General features: G+C 38.4%; 1 protein-coding gene and 1 non-coding gene across 2 annotated transcripts in view; both read left to right on the top strand.

Moving 5' to 3' along the window:
* Smp_073800 (hypothetical protein) overlaps positions 1-12,789 on the top strand; it is a gene marked incomplete at both ends in the record, with an annotated part of 33,920 nt that extends 21,131 nt beyond the window's left edge. Inside the window, 3 exons of the mRNA XM_018793181.1 lie at positions 7,975-8,268; positions 12,460-12,577; positions 12,677-12,789. Coding sequence (XP_018647719.1) covers positions 7,975-8,268; positions 12,460-12,577; positions 12,677-12,789 — 525 coding nt within the window. The remainder of the gene's footprint in view (positions 1-7,974; positions 8,269-12,459; positions 12,578-12,676) is intronic.
* Smp_tRNA_01085_Gln_TTG.1.1 lies at positions 7,629-7,694 on the top strand. Its single transcript has one exon. It is a non-coding gene (tRNA).
* Positions 12,790-14,120: the final 1,331 nt, after the last annotated feature.

Genomic DNA, 14,120 nt, shown 5'->3' with positions numbered 1-14,120 from the left:
TTTGAAGAAAAGAATAAGAAGGTTAATGAAAATCAGTTTGGTTATTAAAGTACTTGTCAAATGTTAAACAATTTATATTTCTCGTTAACCATTTGACGGTGTCTTATACGAACAAATGTTCACTTAGTTTAAACAAAAATATCTGATTATTCCCTTAGTTTTAAATGATGCATCCAACTAATATTCTTAACATGTATAAGGTTATATAATCATTCCTCTGATGGAAACCTGCACGTCTTGTTGAATGAGTCTCAAGGTTTACTTCTTCAAGGTTCCTAGAGGCCCATAATGGCCAGGAAACGTTTCACGTAATCAGCGTTGAATAGAATCTTCGCAGATACATCTATAAAATGCAAAAATATGGATGTTTACCTATACCGCTACTATATTTTGTGTTGCCTCAGAAATTTCTAGAAGCCCAAGATCTTATGTGACTCTACAAGTATCCTCCTTTTCCCGCATATAATCTAACCGTGGAGTTGATCTGAAGCTATATCAGCTTATCTCTTTGTTCTTCTTTCATGGACCTTCTTGGTTTCTATTGATGGAGATGGGATCGATCTTGTTTCCTGTAGTGTGGTTTAGTGAAATCTGTGTGGTTTTATATATAGATTTGCGGACGGAAATGTTTCTGTCTATAACTATATTGTTGAAAATACATAGATTTACCAATCTCTCCATTCTAATTACTTTCTCCCAGTTCATGTTGCTTCATAGTGCGTTCATGCTTAGCGCTGTCCATTTCGACTTCGGCATTTAGGTACCCCATCAAGATCGTCAGGTTTTTTCTTGGCCACTCATAAAACTGGTCTTTTTCTTTGCTACTATCACTGATAGGTGCGTAGCACTGGATAACCTTCATCGTATTCCCTTTAGTCTTAATGCTTTGATAATCCTGAAGTCATGTGATTCCCGTCTTAATTTGGGACTGCTCAGTTTTTCTCACTAATGAATTAGTACAGCGTTGAGATGAAGATCTTCAGTCATCACATGAATCAGTGGTTCACATTTTTAACTCCGATCAATTCATAATGTTACTCCCAAAGATTATCAATTATCTTCATGAATAACAAACTTAAGAGTTCCTGGTCTTATAGCTGATTTATAGGCGCTTACTGATGAGACCGCCAATTAGGAAGCAGCGAATTATCGGTTGGAACGGTGACACACGAAACCGTACGAGCAGACTAGAGTGCTAACCGGTCCTGCGATCTGCCTAGCCCAGCCATTTAAGCCCAAAACACCAATAACAGCCTCAGTGGTATGAATCATTATTTACAAACATACTGGGTTTTTATACAAACCAAAGTAATCAATAACAGTATAACTCAAGAATCGTATGATAATAAATCAAAGATCAAAATAAAGCTCATGATAAGAGAAACACGAATATGAATAGTTTAGTTACGTAACAATTATACAATAGGAAATAGACATAATACATTGGTCGATAAATAGACCTAAAAGTAAACATTCGTAATTCACCGGGGGATATAACACCTCCCCTTTTTGAGAAATCCGGAGTTGATATCCGGATTTTAAATTTTCCGAGCTCCTCCTCCCCCACGAAATAGTGTTGGATCCTCATATACCCAAGTTTCTATTAATGTGATTCTATTTATAACATGTTTCTGGCATTCAATAGGGAACCCGTTAAGATTGACTGGATGGTGAGGATCGACATTTGATGTGAGGTCAGAATTTGATTCTGCAGAAATGTAGTCATCAGACTTATTGCAAACATCACTGGCAGGTTGTGGATCACTATGATAAACAGCGTCCACCAAAACTGCGCTAGGTTCCAGATTTGATGCATGTAACAAAATTTCTGGACAAGCTTGGGAATCTTTATCACTAGATTCGGTAAAAATTTCTATTGCAGAATGCGATTTGCTCGGTGTACTGCTCGATATGATGTCTGGCACTTTGTGGGCGGTTGGTTCGACAATTTCATGGGCATTTGACATGGCATCATGTTGATGAGAGCTAGAAGCGTCACTGTTCGGACCTGCTAATTCAGGGATAGTGGGGTTTGAATCCACTACCGGGCACGTTTCTGAAATAGACTTGAATGGACAACCGGGCGTCTCTTGCGAGACTGCTGTTTCGTTTGAGTTGCGGCTGGTCGAGGATTCATGAAGGCTGCGATCATTTACCAGCTCTGTGTGCAATTCAGAAATTAATCCATCCACTTCCGACGCATATGCAAAGCATTGGTGATCCAGAAACTGTGTGCGTAGTTTGACTATGAACTCCAAATGTCGGTCAAATAGCAACTGTAATCGATCAGAAGGGAGCGTCATTTTTCACTTTTTTTTGTCCCCGTCACCAATTGTTATATCTGTGGACGAGTGGATGATTAGTTGATGGGTGAGGTGATGAGACCGCCAAACAGGGAGCAGCAACTTGACGCATGTGGGCATTGTCAACCGCGAATGCGAACGCTTTCGGTTGAAGTCGCTAACTGAAGATCAGTTTAAAGCCCTCATTCTCATCTGCAGCCTCCAATCGCAAAAGTTCGGTGACATTAGAACACGGTTACTCAGTCGATTGGATCAAGACCCTAAGCTTACTCTAAATGATATTGCTAACGAATATCAACGTCTAGTTAATCTGCAGAATGACACTACCATGGTTCAACGTGGTGTTTCTGATCGCCGTGAAGTACATGTAGTCCAACAACAAACGAAACCTGTTAAACCCGCTCCAGCTATACCTAGTTCGTCTCACTCTAACTCAGTTCAACAAGCAAAGACGAATCCTCCTGCTCCATGCTGGCACTGTGGTGCATGGCATTATGTTCGAAGCTGCCCGTACAAACAACATCGTTGCAGGAAGTGTAAAGCTGTGGGCCACAAAGATGGGTTTTGCCAAAATAAAAAGCCGAATCGCCCCAGAAGTACTAGAAAGTCTGCTCCCAAGCCGTGCACGAATTCGTTGAGTCTTGTAGCATCCTGTCAGAACTCAACCCCAGGTGAGAGAAAATTTATTACCATTAATATTAACGGGCACCCATTTAGATTACAAATAGACACAGCATCGGACGTGACAATTCTTTCACAAAAATCCTGGATTAAAATGGGCAGACCACGTATGGCGACAACAACACAAAAGCCTCGTACAGCATGCGGTAGTTACTTACGTTTGTTAGGTCAACTACATTGTGAAGTGTCTTTCCGCGATTCGACGTTCACTGGGGTATGTTACATTGCACCGGGTGATCTTAATTTACTTGGATTAGATTGGTTTGACCAACTGCATTTAGCAGACGTCCCGTTAAACACTGTGTATCAACTAGTAAAGCAACCCCATGACCCGGAAGCCTATTCAAAGGAACTAGTTACGAAGTTTTCGACCGTCTTCCAGCCTGTTTTGGGTCGGTGCTCAGCCATGAAAGCAACGCTTCGATTGAAACCTGGGGTCAAACCTGTTTTTCGTCCGAAGAGACCAGTACCATATGCTGCATTGCAGAAGGTTGAGGAAGAACTTAATCGCCTTCAACGTGAAGGAGTTATTACTCCTGTCTCTTATTCCGCATGGGCAGCACCCATTGTTGTTATCAAGAAGGCTAATGGTACAATCCGAATATGTGCAGATTTTTCCACAGGTCTCAACGCAGCCCTAGAACAGCATCACTACCCGCTGCCAGTCCCGGCAGATTTGTTCACTATGCTGAATGGCGGAAAGTTCTTTGCGAAGTTAGATCTTGCTGATGCCTACCTACAAGTAGAAGTTGCTGAAGAATCAAGAGAGCTACTCACTATTAATACTCATCGTGGCCTGTTCCAATATAATCGACTGCCGTTTGGAGTCAAGACCGCCCCATCTATTTTCCAGCAGCTGATGGATACCATTCTATCGGGTATCCCGGGGGTCGCAACTTATCTGGATGACATCCTTATTGTTGCCACAACGTCGGAACAGCTACGAGAGCGCACAACAGCCGTGCTCCAACGCGTCAGCGACAACGGGTTCCGGTTACGTCCGGAAAAGTGCCAGCTTTTCTTGAAATCCGTGAAGTATTTGGGGTTCATCTTCGATGCTGCAGGTCGCAGACCAGATCCCGAGAACATTCGAGCTATAAGAACTATGCCCACACCTACCAATATCTCTACTCTACGATCATTCCTGGGATTGGTTAGTTACTACTCAGCCTTCGTTCCATCGATGCATGACATACGCGCCCCACTGAATTATCTTCTGAATAAGGATATCAGCTGGAACTGGACAAAGGAGTGTGAGAATGCCTTTTGTAAGCTAAAGACAATTATTAGTTCAGAACTACTATTAACGCACTACGACCCGTCTCTGCCAATCATCGTGGCCGCAGACGCTTCAGCCTTTGGGCTCGGTGCTGTCATTTCACACCAGTTCCCCGACGCGACAGAGAAAGCCATCATGCATGCATCCCGAACATTAACCCCAGCAGAAAAGAAGTATGGCCAGATAGAGAAGGAGGCTCTTGCCCTAGTCTTCGCAGTGCGTCGTTTTCACAAATTTCTCTATGGTCGGAGATTTACTCTGCTAACTGATCACAAGCCTCTCCTTGCAATTTTTGGTTCAAAGTCTGGCGTCCCGGCCCACTCTGCAAACCGTCTCCAACGATGGGCCTTGATTCTCTTGGGTTACGATTTTGACATTCAGTATCGACGGACCCAATATTTTGGTCAAGCAGACGCATTGTCACGACTCATCAGCGAACACTCTACGACCGACGAAGATGCTGTTATTGCTTCTCTTTCGACAGAAGACCACGCGCAATGCCACCTGACAACTGCGGTTCGTGCTTTGCCAGTCTCAGAATCTGAGATACAAACTGCTTCCAGAAACGACCCCATCATTAAGAAAACGATGAAGTACGTCACCAATGGCTGGCCATCAACTAAACTTGACGGTGACATGAAGCAGCTTTACCATCGACGTGACTCATTATGTGTGGTAAATGAATGCTTGATGTTTGGAGATAGAGTGGTGGTGCCAGAATCCCTACGACCGAGAGTGCTGAAGCAATTCCACATTGGTCATCCAGGCATAAAGCGTATGAAATCCATCGCCAGGAGCTATGCTTACTGGCCCCTCATGGACCAGCATATCGTGGATCTAGTAAACAAATGTGCTCAGTGTCAACAAGCTGCAAAGTCCAATGCGAAGGTGCCGCCGGTTCCATGGCCACAGCCTGAGCATCCCTGGTCTAGGATACATGTCGACTTTGCTGGTCCAGTCAACGGCACCACTTATCTTGTCGTGGTCGACGCCTTCTCGAAATGGCCGGAGATTGTTCCCGTCACTCCACCAACGACCACCCAGACTCTGAAACATCTGACTGAGTTGTTCGCACGAAACGGATTACCGGAAGTGATTGTATCCGACAACGGTTCGCAGTTCACCTCGGCGCAGTTCCAAGAGTTCTGCAAACGCCTAACCATCAGGCATCTTCGCGCCCCGCCTTATCACCCACAATCGAATGGGCAAGCGGAAAGGTTCGTGGATACATTCAAGAGGGCTCTGATTAAGTCAAAAGGGGAGGGGACGCCAGTGGAAACACTGCAGAATTTTTTATTCGCCTACAGAACGACCCCCAACGATACGCTGCCGGAGCAGAAGTCGCCCGCAGAGATCCTCATGGGAAGGCGGTTGAGGACCATCCACAACTTGATGCTGCCGAAAACCACACCACCACTAGTACAAACCACGTCCCGGAAGCTACCCACGTACAACGTTGGGTGCCCAGTATTCGCTAGGGACTACAGAGCAAATCGTGATCCTTGGATCGAAGCACGTGTGGTAAGAAGGATAGGAGAAGTCATGTACGAGGTTGAGGTGGGAGCAGACAGGTGGACCAGACATCGAAATCAACTACGCAAGCGGTTAATGCCAGAGCGCCCATCGACCGGAGTAAAGATTCCGCTGGACGTACTATTGGATACATTTAATCTGCCGGCAGTCCCAACGCAGGAAGAAACACAAAAGGTCGACCTACGGTCCCGAAGATGGTCACTGCGCCAACGGCGAAAGACAGTCAGAATGCAAGTGGACCCGAAGAATGTGCGTTATTAAAGGGGGAGGTGTTGGGGATGTCAAATCCCCAGAACTTACTTGGTAAATGGCTTAATCTTGTAATTTTATTTTGAAAATTTGAATTTAGCTGTTTTCGCGCCAAAAGCGCTCCTTTACCTTCACGTCATATTTCCCACTTGTAAACTATCTTAAACGCTATTGGTCCATTGTTTCTTTGTGTGTGCTATTTACTAATGATGCTCAAGGACATTTTGTTGCTGTATAAATACGCTTGACGTTTTCCCTTATTTGATTGCTGTGCTTCTGGTTGCTACGGAATATAACTTCCCCGCTCCAACTTGGACTTCTTACTCTAGTTAGCTGGGACTGGGTCGCGTCAGTATAGCTAGTTATCGGTCTCTGGTCACGTGTCTTTGTTCCGTTCGCTACTAGTGAATTCGTAACGCTTCAGACATATCACTTACAGCCTTCATTGTCTTGTGTGAAGACTCAACATCTATCTAGTGCTCCCTATGTCTAAATGTTTATTTGAATAAAGTCAGCTTATCATGTTAATCATCACATTGAAAATATGAACTTCCTGTTCTTGTGTTTTCACCTACTCGTTTTTCGCACATCGCTCTATACTACTTGCTAATATTCAGTAATCAGTTCAAATAATTCGTGGTATTGTGTAATATCCTAATGTATTTACATTAGCTAATGACATTTACTGCATTTATTATTCTAATTACATTCTCTCAACCCTTGTAACTGTTATTTCCATTTTTTGTGCATTCCTCGAATTTTCGTTCGAACTTGATAACTTCTTTATTTATGTGATCTTAGTCCCGATTTTGATTGCTGATAGTTATTATCGACTTCAGTCACAGCTACCGGCTGTCATTTACATTTTCGAAATCTTTTTCTTTTCATACATACAAACACGTTAACCGATACCGATACCTTACAAGTTGAGGATTGTTCATTACACAAGTTGTCATTTTAAACCTTGATTTCACGCTTATCTCAGTCGTGTAGTTGAATGCTTCGATAGTATTAATACCTATTTATAACAAAATATCGGTTAATGATACTATTTAGTTCTCCAAAAACCGATCCATAAAGTTGGTTAGCTACCCAAAGTCGAACTCCCACAGAATTTGATTAAAATTTTTCAGGATGGCTTTTTATCAGAATATTGTGAGTCTTTATATTAACCTATCTGAAGAAAGAAGTATGCTCGTGAACATATTGTATTATCATGTAGGGGAAATATCGTGAGGATGATGAATCCTAAGTTAATGCGTTGAGCGCATGTCCTATTACTTGCGACCGCTTTCGAATCGCATAAAATTAGAAAATGTTAGTAACTCAACTCAGTGTATAACCATGTTGTAGATGCGCATATCTGATAAATCTCGTGTTGCAACGAAACATTAGCCACTATCCATCTCTGCTTAACATGCTTGTGAATTGAGGCTATATCAAGGCAATACGCACAGTATACACATATGCCAATTAGAGACTGACCAGTTGCAGTCCTAACACATCGATGGGAAGATTCAAACAAGCAATACTAAATGAATTTAAACTTCACCCCATCGCACAAGCAAGTGGCTATCTGGACTCAGTAGCTGAGTGGATAACGCGATGGCGTTTGAAGCGAGGGTACTGGGTTCGAGTCCCGGAGTGAACATCAACTCTGGGATGCAGGTACATCCAGCTGACGAGTCCCAAATAGGACGAAACGCGCGTCATACTGTATTCCACTGCTGGCCACTATCCATCTCTGCTTAATTTGCTCAGTGTTTTCCCATTTTCATTTAATTTCCAGTGATTATCAAAGGATATATTGACCTTACACATTCTCAAATCATTCTAAGGTTGAATTTCTTTTTAATTAATAGTCTTTCTAATAAAAACTTTCATTGGATTTTCGCTAATACTGATTAGGTTTTGTTTTAATCTTTTTAGGATATATATGACAAACTACTTAAAACAAAAGATAGTAGTAATAGTTCATCTTCCATAAATCCTGTTTATACAATTCGCGGTTTACTTATTAGTCTATTGTCATCATTGGAACACCATCATGGTACTAAGTGGACACTTGCTGTACGAATTACAGATGGTAGTGCAATTCTTGATCTAGATGTCGCTTCGGATTTACTAACTGAATGGATTGGTTTAACTCCCAGTGAAAGTGAATCATTAAGAATATTAAGTAAAATTGACTCGAATTCTTCAAATCCTCTTGCAATTCAAGAAGTGAGTATTGTTTTCCTTTCTCATCTGGTCTGATAATTCGAAATGCTTTTTTTCTTGCTCGATAATAATATTTTAAAACGTTTCTGTAAGAGTATAATGAAAAATTCATTCATTATTTTATCTCCATGATTGTTATATTATTCCGTTACACTTGTTTTTGATGTTTTACTGAAAAGTTATTATTTTTTCAAATTACAAACGGATCTTAGCTAGAGTACCATTGAATGTAGAAAGTATTTGGCTAGAGTTTCATTCTAGCATGAGTCCCCTCATCAGTGCATTTCTATGACACTGTGGGGGCTGGTAATATGTCAAGCCCACATAGGTTATTCTAGCCTCTAGACAGACCAATCTTTTCATTCTTCTCAAGTCACATTCTTGCCTTGTGACTTATTCTCTTATTAACCGTAACGGTTTTTAGTTGAGTGTATGTGTGTTAATTTTTCACCTTATTTGTTATGTGTCTGTAACTTATTTTTGTTTGACTATAAATATCGTGTCACGATTGATTAAATAGAGTTGGTTCACTCACCCCCACTATGCGTCATTTTGTTTCACTTTTCTCTCTCTTCTCTGCGTTTCCCTGATTGTCTATCCAGGTCAATGCGCGTACGAAATATACGTATTCAAACTTCATTCTCGTATTTGACTTTTTTTAATTCCGTAATTCACTAACGCGAGTTAAGTCGATGATTGTATATGAGGGTAGACAGAATGCAAATTTCAATGATAATCATAACACGATTTAATTGGAGTCAGATGAAAGGCCACATTAGAACCTCACCACTTGTGATCGATCTCAGGACCTTCTGTCTTCATATTGTATTGTAAACAGTAATTCATTATAATTTTTGTTAATTATACAGAGTTATGCTCTACACCGACCAAGTAAATAGGATTATAAGGAAATACAAGAGGGAATAAAAATATTTAGTAAGAAACACACTTTATTTTAAAAATGCACAACTAAGAAAGACTTCCATGTTTATGCTGAAAGTAAACGAAAACTATATCAGGATCACTACTGGTTTCTATTCTGAGCCTTATTTGATAACATTTCAATCCACTCATTCACACTATCTCTCGTACCCCAAACACATAGTCATAATGGAACACAGTTTTCTCCCGTAACCCGACCCCATGTTATAAAATGACCATTTCTTCTACCCAGTCCCGAAATCGGAAATCGTTTCCCGGTGTAGAAGCCGCCTAAATGAAATTCGTACAAAACATATCCGGGCCTCCGAAGCCGATGTTTAAAGATGGTTACAACAATTGAATTGTCAGAATACTCGTTACCAAAACTCAGTGTTACTAACATGATGTTGCCACTAAATGTCAGAAACCATTGGAAAACAACTATGATGGGACACAGAGGGTTGCTGATCATCTTCAACTCGGAGAGTCTAGGTTTCAAATGCATGGAACAAAACTTAAAGACGATTCCAAAGCAGCTGCCTAGACTGATAAGGCTCTGGTTTTCAGTATACGTAGATTTATTTCATCTGTTATTTACGTAGCTATCCAAATGTGCAAACATCTCAACTACTTCTAATGCATCACCACGAAGAGTGATTCCAAACACATACCCTTATCATTAATCGGGGAGTACTTTTTATCTAGAAGATACCATGTTACTCGTACGGCCACTGATTGCCAACTGATTAAGTGGAATTTGCATAATTTGTGTCATCACACTGTAGGGCAGTATTGTTTGCATATTCAAGATTGAAAAGTCTCTCTCAAGGTAACAGACCCACACCATCACATACTTCAATCATTGCTGTTTCCAGAATATCATCGATGACAAAGTCGAAGAGAAACAGTGAGATCGGACGACCTTACCTAACTCCATTGGTGAGTCAGGACATTGGTAAAAGATGATAGTATCCCTTCACTATAACCTGTCACATCACTATCGAGAATCGTATCATCCAATTACAATCATTCTACTTTTAAATACCCGACTTCATCTTTCAGTATAATGTAATAAGTTGGAATCCAACTTCAACGAATTAACTACAAATAACAACAATGATATTATTTTTTGAAAAAGCTTAATAAGTTCATTTTCTATTAGTACTTTAAAGATGAATTACGAGTGTAGCCTTGCGAATTAACTCGACCATCGTGTAACTAGTTACCTGATGTTTTTTATCAAGGGGTCGAACATGTAACTTGGTGGTTTGAATTCGAACCCCTTAATCAATAAGCTATTCTGCTGCAGATTGTTATATACTTTTTGAGTGTTTCAGATCTCACAAATTTTTCGGTTGAATATGTATTCTTTAGAGATTTTAATTAGGAAGTCATATGAAAATAAATATTTCTCATCCATTACGTGTGTTATGCACAATAAAGTACAGGATACTGTTTTTATTTCACTATATATATATATATTACCATCGTTTAGAGACGTTACATTTTTGCTCGATAACCCTAGGAAAGAAACTGCAAAGGATAAATGATTATTTAAACAAATTTATAGAAATCTTAGATTAATAGATTCATAGCTTTAAGTGTTATAATTACATGGTATGATAGAGTCAGTCTGTAATGAAAAGTAAGGCAGTTAGGACCAATAGGTTTGTATAATTGTTGTGCTATTTCACTGGTTGGTTGGAATTAGAATTATAGATCAGTGAATTCTAAATCGATAGTATAGAAGTTAATTGTTCATGGATCGCCCTGGTTTTGGTCCTTGGCGCAGTGGAGACGTATACTGCTAGAGAAATGATTAAAGTAAAAATTCTGTTCAGCTCTGTATGGTCTTCAATGAAGGACCTTATCTAATGACTTTATTGACTTTTTCAGAACATGACCTTTATATAGTTACTACTAAGAGTTTAAACTGTCCCGTTGTTGTACATCCAGCTGACGAGTCGCAAATAGGATGATACACGTTCCTAGAATTCCACTGTTATCCATAATTCACCTATTTTAAACAATCTTTGTTTAAAATGGCTATGTCAAGGCAATTCGCATAAGACAACATACATCATAATGAAAGGAATGATCAGAATTCAGTCCCGAATATCAATAAAAGGATAATCTAAAGCCTTACTATTATAAAAAATGAATTTTTCATCTGTTACTCAATGATTACTTACAAACTCAATTAAATATTACTTATTTATGTATAGATTCTCAAGTTCTTAGTCTCAGTCATCTGTTAATTTAAAAAAAGTAAATATAAGTTATCTTTATGATTAATACACAACTATCATAATATTACGACAGTTTCAAAGAGTCTTCTCAATAAGACAGGATTTATATAATCTCTAATCTCTCATTAATGGTTGAACTTATCCTCATCTTGAAATCCAAGTAAATATTGTTCACAATGTTACAATTGTTTAAAATATGGACTGTCATTATTATTATTATTATTATTATTATTATTACTATTATTAGTGATAATAATAATAATTTAGTTAGCGTTTGTTTTAGCAAGGTTGTTTTCTACGGGATGGAGATGCTGACCCCATGTCCAACCCTCCTCTTTTACCTGGGTTTGAAACCGGCATTTGCCCTAAAAGAGCTACAGGTGGAATTAATAATCATAATAAAATACGTGTATATATTTCAAGATTTATTGAAAATTGGGTATTTCTTGGTTTCCATTGTTCCTATCTTATGTATCTCAGAGAAAAGAAAAGAGGAGAAAACAGAGTAAAAGGACAACTTATTTTCATTTTATACATTCATCATTATCATGTTATCTTTAATATTAAGCATGAAGATGGTGTAAAGAGTGAAAAATTAACTTAACTAGCTAAATGTTATTGTCATTATTGTTTTTAATTTTTCAATAATTGCGTGACCGATCTTAGCAGGAAGAAAATGTCAAGTTTACTTACATAATGTGTTGTATGTTCTCCTTCTCTTCTCCACCTCATCATCATTATCATGCTTTATATTCATCTTGCCGATATATTCCTATACATATAATTTTGTAGATTTGTTATTCATTTGATACGATCATTCATTTTCTTGTTTGTTTGTGTTTTGTATGTTACTCCTTTGTTTTAGTTATTGTCCTATTTTTGTTATCATTATTATTAAACAATTCTCTAAGTAATGAATGTAAGAATAGTTTTAAGCAACTTGTTACTACTACTGTTTATACTACTCATCTGTCTAAGTATTATCACTTTATGTATTGTTATTTTTTTTTGTTTCCACTATTAGGCACAAAAACATCGTCAACGTTTACGTACAGCATTAACAAATTTCCAAACATTTTTATCACATTTAGGCGGTTTATTCAATATTACAATTCAAACATGCAATGATAATGTTTTAAAATGTGAAAAGAATACAGCAAACAATACTACTACTACTACTTCTACTACTATTGATCAATCATCATCATCATCATCCTTATCGATACGTCCTATTTTAATAGGTTATAAAGAAATGGATCAATGTTGGTTGAAAGAATTACAAAACAGAATTAATGCTCTTTATACAGAGAAAAGTTTGCTATCAAAGATGAAAGAGAAAAACATAGATGAATAAATAAATAAATTTTCATGTTTTCTTTTTCTCCTAATTTTGTAAATTCATTAAGATATTTGTCCATAGTTTTATAGGTGTATTACAGTTTATGTTTTATTGCATTTCAGAGAAAATGTAAAATTATTTGCAAATATTACTATTATGATGACGTAACATGGTGTCTCTTTTCTGTTTCTGATTGCTTTTTGTGGTTAATGATGGGTAATAATTATATTTCTAATAAATTCACTTAGTATTGTTTGTTTGAATCTTCCCATTGATGTTTAGGACTGCAACTGGTCAGTCTCTAATTGGCATATATGCATACTGTGCGTATGGTGTACTGGGTTCAAGTCTCAAAGTGAACATCAACTCTGAGATGCAGGTACATCCAGCTAATGAGTCCCGAATAGGAGGAAACGCGCGTCAAACTGTATTCCACTGCTAGCCACTATCCATCTTTGCTTATATTTCTAATAGCTTACAAGTGTTTTGATTAGTTGGAATTGTACAAAGTCAACTAGGTTTATCTTACGGGCTCATAGTGATAATCTATGGCATGGATTGGTAGTATCTTGATTTGAATTTTTCACTGGTAATTAGTTATATAAATCAGTAAGTCTTCTACTTAATCACTTGTGGCCGACTTCCTAAATACCCCCTTCCAGACTATATATAAACGTAAAATCGAGTAATAGGAAAAAGGTGCGAATTTTGAGTAAAAGCTTTAGTTCAAATTGAATCTATATGCATAAAATTGGATTCGTTTGTTGGTTTCTTTAGTGACCTTGATCTTCTAGAAACTTCTGAATCCAGTATTAATATAGGTAATTATCCAGCGTGAAGTATAATCCTTCACTTTTCTTGACGGGCTCCTTACAATACCGATCGGAGAAAATTATTTTAGCCCTTTCTAGACTTCGAGTGACTTTGTAAATGGACTTCCAACATCATGAACGTCAATCTGTTGTATATGTAAGTTATGAACATCATTTAGACCGACTAGATAAATTAAGCAGTAAGCAGGAATCGATTCTCTGTTTTCATCACCAAGATATATATATATATATATAATGTTAAGAAAGCTCTGATTTGTTGTCAGATATACTTTATCATTCAGCGTCACTTATTACAGGTTTGAATAACGAAATCAGTTGACGAAGCCACTTATTGTTTGTCGGAGTGTCTGTATTACAAGGTACCGGCCTCCGAATTGTGATCTGTCCAACCTAAATTCGGCTTCAACAGTAAAAAGAGGGTGTATTGATCCTTTATCGTCTTCTAGATTTTGACCTTGAATAGTTATGAAGTTTAATCATGTTCATGCTATAGTTTGTCTACTTTTTCCCTAG

The sequence above is a fragment of the Schistosoma mansoni genome, chromosome 1 (assembly GCF_000237925.1).
Source record: "Schistosoma mansoni strain Puerto Rico chromosome 1, complete genome".
Lineage (NCBI taxonomy): Eukaryota > Metazoa > Platyhelminthes > Trematoda > Strigeidida > Schistosomatidae > Schistosoma > Schistosoma mansoni.
Note: the sequence above shows the minus strand (reverse complement) of the source record. Positions and strands in the feature narration are given on the sequence as shown.